The sequence below is a fragment of the Staurois parvus genome, unplaced genomic scaffold, assembly GCF_062004578.1.
Source record: "Staurois parvus isolate SC_StPar_1 unplaced genomic scaffold, SC_StPar_1.0 ptg002113l, whole genome shotgun sequence".
In the NCBI taxonomy this organism is placed as follows: domain Eukaryota; kingdom Metazoa; phylum Chordata; class Amphibia; order Anura; family Ranidae; genus Staurois; species Staurois parvus.
Window position 1 is genome coordinate 1,049,224 of NW_028319909.1, and position 6,432 is coordinate 1,055,655.

The window sequence follows — 6,432 nt, forward strand, 5'->3', positions numbered from 1 at the left end:
ATTATACATGGAGATCATACCCCCCTTATGTATTATACATGGAGATCATATCCCCCTTATGTATTATACATGGAGATCATATCCCCCTTATGTATTATACATGGAGATCATATCCCCCTTATGTATTATACATGGAGATCATATCCCCCCTTATGTATTATACATGGAGATCATATCCCCCTTATGTATTATACATGGAGATCATATCCCCCCTTATGTATTATACATGGAGATCATACCCCCCTTATGTATTATACATGGAGATCATACCCCCCTTATGTATTATACATGGAGATCATACCCCCCTTATGTATTATACATGGAGATCATATCCCCCTTATGTATTATACATGGTGATCATATCCCCCTTATGTATTATACATGGAGATCATATCCCCCTTATGTATTATACATGGAGATCATATCCCCCCTTATGTATTATACAGGGAGATCATATCCATCCTTATGTATTATACATGGAGATCATATCCCCCCTTATGTATTATACATGGAGATCATATCCCCCCTTATGTATTATACATAGAGATCATATCCCCCCTTAAGTATTATACATGGAGATCATATCCCCCCTTATGTATTATACATGGAGATCATATCCCCCCTTATGTATTATACATAGAGATCATATCCCCCCCTTATGTATTATACATGGAGATCATATCCCTCTTATGTATTATACATGGAGGTCATATCCCCCCATATGTATTATACATGGAGATCATATCCCCCCTTATGTATTATACATGGAGATCATATCCCTCCTTATGTATTATACATGGAGATCATATCCCCCCTTATGTATTATACATGGAGATCATATCCCCCCTTATGTATTATATATGGAGATCATATCCCTCTTATGTATTATACATGGAGGTCATATCCCCCCATATGTATTATACATGGAGATCATATCCCCCCTTATGTATTATAAATGGAGATCATATCCCCCCTTATGTATTATACATGGAGATCATATCCCCCCTTATGTATTATAAATGGAGATCATATCCCCCCTTATGTATTATAAATGGAGATCATATCCCCCCTTATGTATTATACATGGAGATCATATCCCCCCTTATGTATTATAAATGGAGATCATATCCCCCCTTATGTATTATACATGGAGATCATATCCCCCCTTATGTATTATACATGGAGATCATATCCCCCTTATGTATTATACATGGAGATCATATCCCCCTTATGTATTATACATGGAGATCATATCCCCCTTATGTATTATACATGGAGATCATATCCCCCCTTATGTATTATACATGGAGATCATATCCCCCCTTATGTATTATACATAAATTCAGAGAATAAATTCATTTCCTCTTATCGCTCCTCCATGCCTCTTATCAGTTTGGTTGCCCTTCTCTGTACTTTCTCCAGTTCCCCAATGTTCTTTTTGAGAATTGGTGTGTTCTTTTAACAAATAAATATTATTTTTCAATTATGCAAAAAGCCGAGGTTGTTTTTTTCACAATACATTTAGGCATACCACCAGATTTCCTTTATTCATTCATAAATACAACATTTAACATAGCTATCCTTCTCTTCTTTTTGCTTTGTGTGTAAATCTTGTGTGTAAACTTTGGGAAAAGGACTCATCAACAAGCTTACCTTTTTAACACTTTCTTCATTTCCAATCATTTTTATTCCCTTACCAAAGAGAATTCTCTTAGGCCCATTTGAACATGGCAGTGGATATTACCATAACAGAGAAATGGTATTCTTGCCAATATAATACTTTTACATTAACCGCCTCCCACCTGCCATATAAGGAAATGACGGGCGCAAGGCGGTTCTCTTGTTCTCGGAGGACATCACATGACGTCCTTCCACTCTAACCGCGCGTTCGCGGCTCCGGGGGCGTGCAGCGCGGCTATCAATGGTGCGCTGTGTTCCTCAGACACAGCGGATCACCAATCAATGGAAAGAGCCGAAGACGTCGGCTCTGTCATGCGATCAGCTGTGTCCAATCACAGCTGATCGCATGTAAATATGAAAATGCCGGTTATCGGCATTTCTCTCCTCACCAGCTGTCACGCTGAGGGGACATCTACACAGTGTGCCCTGATGATCTGTGTAGCCCCAGCAGTGCCACCTGTCAGTGTCCATCAATGCCAGCTGTCAGTGCTCATCAATGCCACCTGCCAGTGCTCATCAGTGCCACATCAATGCTACATATCAGTGCCTACCAGTGCACATCAATGTCACATATCAGTGCCCATCTGAGCTGCCTTTCAGTGCCACATATCAGTGCTAATCAGTGCCACCTATCAATGCTAGTCAGTTCTGCCTAAAACTGTCAGTCAGTGCCGCCTATCAAGGCGCATCAGTGCTGCCTATCAGTGCCCACCAGTGCTACCTATCAGTGATGCCTAACAGTGCCAGTCAGTGCCACCTAACAGTGCCAATCAGTGCCACCTAACAGTGCCAGTCAGTGCTGCCTATCATTGCCTCTTATCTGTGCCATATATGAGTACTGCCTTTCAGTGCCCATCATTGATGCCTGTCAATGCCCATCAGTGTCACCTACCAGTGGCTCCTCATCAGTGCCCATCAGTGCCACCTATCAGTGCCATATATGAGTACTGCCTTTCAGTGCCCATCAGTGATGCCTGTCAATGCCCATCAGTGCCACCTACCAGTGGCTCCTCATCAGTGCCCATCAGTGCCGCCTATCAGTGCCATGTATGAGTCCTGCCTTTCAGTGCCCATCAGTGATGCCTGTCAATGCCCATAAGTGCCACCTACCAGTGGCTCCTCATCAGTGTCCATCAGTGCAGCCTATCAGTGCCCATCAGTGCAGCCTATCAGTGCCCATCACTGCAGCCTCATTAGCGCACATCAGCGAAGGAGAAAAATAACTTATTTACAACATTTTATAACAGAAACTAAGAAAAAACTTTTTTTTCAAAATTTTCCGTCGTTTTTGGTTTGTTTAGCAAAAAATAAAAAACCCAGAGGTGACAAAATACCATCAAAAGAAAGCTCTATCTGTCTCAAAAGAATGATAAAAATGTCATATGGGTACAGTGTTGCATGACCGTGCAATTGTCATTCAAAATGTGACAGCGCTGAAAGCTGAAAATTGGCCTGGACAGGAAGTGGGTAGAAGTGCCCTGTAGGCAGGAAGGGGGTAGAAGTGCCCGGTAGGCAGGAAGGGGGTAGAAGTGCCCTGTAGGCAGGAAGGGGGTAGAAGTGTCCTGTAGGCAGGAAGGGGGTAGGAGTGCCCTGTAGGCAGGGAGGGGGTAGAAGTGCCCTGTAGGCAGGAAGGGGGTAGAAGTGTCCTGTAGGCAGGAAGGGGGTATAAGTGCCCTGTAGGCAGGAAGGGGGTATAAGTGTCCTGTAGGCAGGAAGGGGGTATAAGTGCCCTATAGGCAGGAAGGGGGTAGAAGTGTCCTGTAGGCAGGAAGGGGGGTAGAAGTGCCCTGTAGGCAGGAAGGGGGTAGAAGTGCCCTGTAGGCAGGAAGGGGGTAGAAGTGCCCTGTAGGCAGGAAGGGAGTAGAAGTGTCCTGCGGGCAGGAAGGGGGTAGAAGTGCCCTGTAGGCAGGAAGGGGGTATAAGTGCCCTGTAGGCAGGAAGGGGGTAGAAGTGTCCTGTGGGCAGGAAGGGGGTAGACGTGCCCTGTGGGCAGGAAGGGGGTAGAAGTGCCCTGTGGGCAGGAAGGGGGTAGAAGTGCCCTGTAGGCAGGAAGGGGGTAGAAGTGCCCTGTAGGCAGGAAGGGGGTAGAAGTGCCCTGTAGGCAGGAAGGGGGTAGAAGTGCCCTGTAGGCAAGGGGTTAAAGAGTACACATTAGATACATCCACAACTCAATACAAAGAACACGTGAATCCTGGAGTATGTCATTTCGTCCTTTTTAACACTTTCTTACTTTTTTTTTTTTAATAGGTGCGCATCTAGCTTGAAGAATTCAGCTCAAGCTGCAAAAAAAAAACCAAAAAGGGTACTATGTATTCCGAATCCTCATATGAGCTAGCGTACAACATCACAAAATTAACAACTATCAGTTGTTACATTTTCACATTTATAGTGGGAGTCGTAGGAAATGGTTTGGTCATATGGATCGCCGGCTGCAGAATGAAGACCACCAGTGCCGTTTGGTTTTTCAATTTGGCCATGGCTGACTTCTTGTGTTGTATCTCCCTTCCTGTGCGTATTGCCGAGTGGCTTCTACTGGATCATTACGAAATTCCTTCATCCATTACCTATTTGAATGTTACCGTCCTGCACATAAACTCTTTTACCAGTGTTGCTTTCTTAACAGTTATTAGTATTGATCGATTTGTGACCATTTTTTGGCCTCTTTGGGCAAAAATACATCGAACACGGCGGATAGCCATCGCTGCTTCGGTGGTTCTTTGGATCTTGTGTTTTGCACTAGTGATACTACAAATATATATTTTCCCTGATGAAATTCATACCTTTTTTGCCTCCATCCCAGAGCGTGAAGACCTAAAAATTTATGATGTACCTGAGCCTCTGGATGCAGCAAATGAATCCTATAAAAAATATTTTATGATTTCCCGAAGTCTTATCATGTTTGCATTGCCTTTTGCCATAATCCTTATCTGCTATGGCTTTATTATCTATAAATTACATTCTGGTAAATATAAACGGCCCCAGGCATTTCAGAGGACTTTCAAGATCATCTCGGCAGCTGTGGGAGGCTTTTTCGGCTGTTGGTTTCCATACAATGTGTGGCCATTTATAGCGAAGCGGACAAATATCCAACAATTGCATTTAGACTTGACCATGAGCTCTCTTTGCATTTGCCTGGTGACCGTCAGCTGTTGCCTGAATCCCATTCTTTATGCCTTATTAAGTAAAAAGCAAAGCCTGAACTCAAGAACTTCCATCAAAATTAGGATGCAAAATGCAATGAGTGACTTTAAATAAATGTAAAATAAATTTGTGTTGTAAATACTGCCATAGTCAGTTCTTATTTGAATTGAACCTTCCATATACAAATATGTGGTTTTCAAAACCATTTTCAGAATTGTGAAAGGCTGAAAAAGGGGCCTATGGGATCCTGAAAGCCTGTATCTTTAATTTAGGGGTGTCAATTAATTAGAGGGCTGCATTGGCATCAGGGGCGGACTGACAACTCATGGGGCAATGAAAAATGCAATGAGTGAAGCACTTGAAGAGAGATGAAGTGCAGAACAGCTGTTCCATCATTGTAAACCTGTCTCTTCCACTTCTTCTTTAAAGTGTTACAACCAGGGGCGGACTGACAACTCATGGGGCCCCTGGGCAATAGGGGATCATGGGGCCCCTGTGTCCTTACCCAAACTCAAAAAAACCTATAAAAAAGGTACCAGGGGCATCTCATGGGGCCCCCTACTGACCCCGGGCTCTCGGGCAGTGCCCAAATTTCCAAATGGTCAGTCCGCCCCTGATTGGCATTATGGTTGCCCTCAAAGGGCTGGTTGTATCTGCAAGAATATGTATGCAGAGTTCAGAAGTATGCTGTGCACAGAGTACAGAATTCAGGAGTGCGCTATGTACAGAGTGCAGAGTTCAGGCGTGCGCTATGTACAGAGTGCAGAATTCAGGAGTGCGCTATGTACAGATTGCAGAATTAAGGAGTGCAGTATGTACAGAGTGTAGAGTTCAGGAGTGCGCTATGTACAGAGTGCAGAGTTCAGGCGTGCGCTACGTACAGAGTGCAGAGTTCAGGCGTGCGCTATGTACAGAGTGCAGAGTTCAGGAGTGCGCTATGTACAGAGTGCAGAGTTCAGGCGTGCGCTATGTACAGAGTGCAGAGTTCAGGCGTGCGCTACGTACAGAGTGTAGAGTTCAGGACTGCGCTATGTACAGAGTGCAGAGTTCAGGAGTGCGCTATGTACAGAGTGCAGAGTTCAGGCGTGCGCTACGTACAGAGTGTAGAGTTCAGGACTGCGCTATGTACAGAGTGCAGAGTTCAGGAGTGCGCTATGTACAGAGTGCAGAGTTCAGGCGTGCGCTACGTACAGAGTGCAGAGTTCAGGCGTGCGCTATGTACAGAGTGCAGAGTTCAGGAGTGCGCTATGTACATAGTGCAGAGTTCAGGAGTGTGCTACGTACATAGTGCAGAGTTCAGCTGTGCGCTATGTACAGAGTGCAGAGTTCAGGAGTGTGCTATGTACAGAGTGCAGAGTTCAGGAGTGCGCTATGTACAGAGTGCAGAGTTCAGGAGTGTGCTACGTACATAGTGCAGAGTTCAACTGTGCGCTATGTACAGAGTGCAGAGTTCAGGGGTGTGCTATGTACAGAGTGCAGAGTTCAGGCGTGCGCTATGTACATAGTGCAGAGTTCAGGAGTGTGCTACGTACATAGTGCAGAGTTCAGCTGTGCGCTATGTACAGAGTGCAGAGTTCAGGAGTGTGCTATGTACAGAGTGCAGAGTTCAGG

The 6,432-nt window shown here is 44.7% G+C and overlaps 1 protein-coding gene across 1 annotated transcript; it reads left to right on the plus strand.

Moving 5' to 3' along the window:
* The first annotated feature begins 3,917 nt into the window (after window positions 1–3,917).
* Window positions 3,918–5,775, plus strand: LOC149432694 (C3a anaphylatoxin chemotactic receptor-like). The gene has a single exon (XM_089664972.1). It carries the CDS (start codon window positions 3,988–3,990, stop codon window positions 4,933–4,935), a length of 948 nt encoding a protein of 315 aa, XP_089521098.1. The 5' UTR covers window positions 3,918–3,987; the 3' UTR covers window positions 4,936–5,775.
* Window positions 5,776–6,432: the final 657 nt, after the last annotated feature.

Bases quoted from the DNA above. Each gene is read 5' to 3' on its own strand.
- LOC149432694 (XM_089664972.1), top strand. From the start codon at position 3,988: ATGTATTCCGAATCCTCATATGAGCTAGCGTACAACATCACAAAATTA.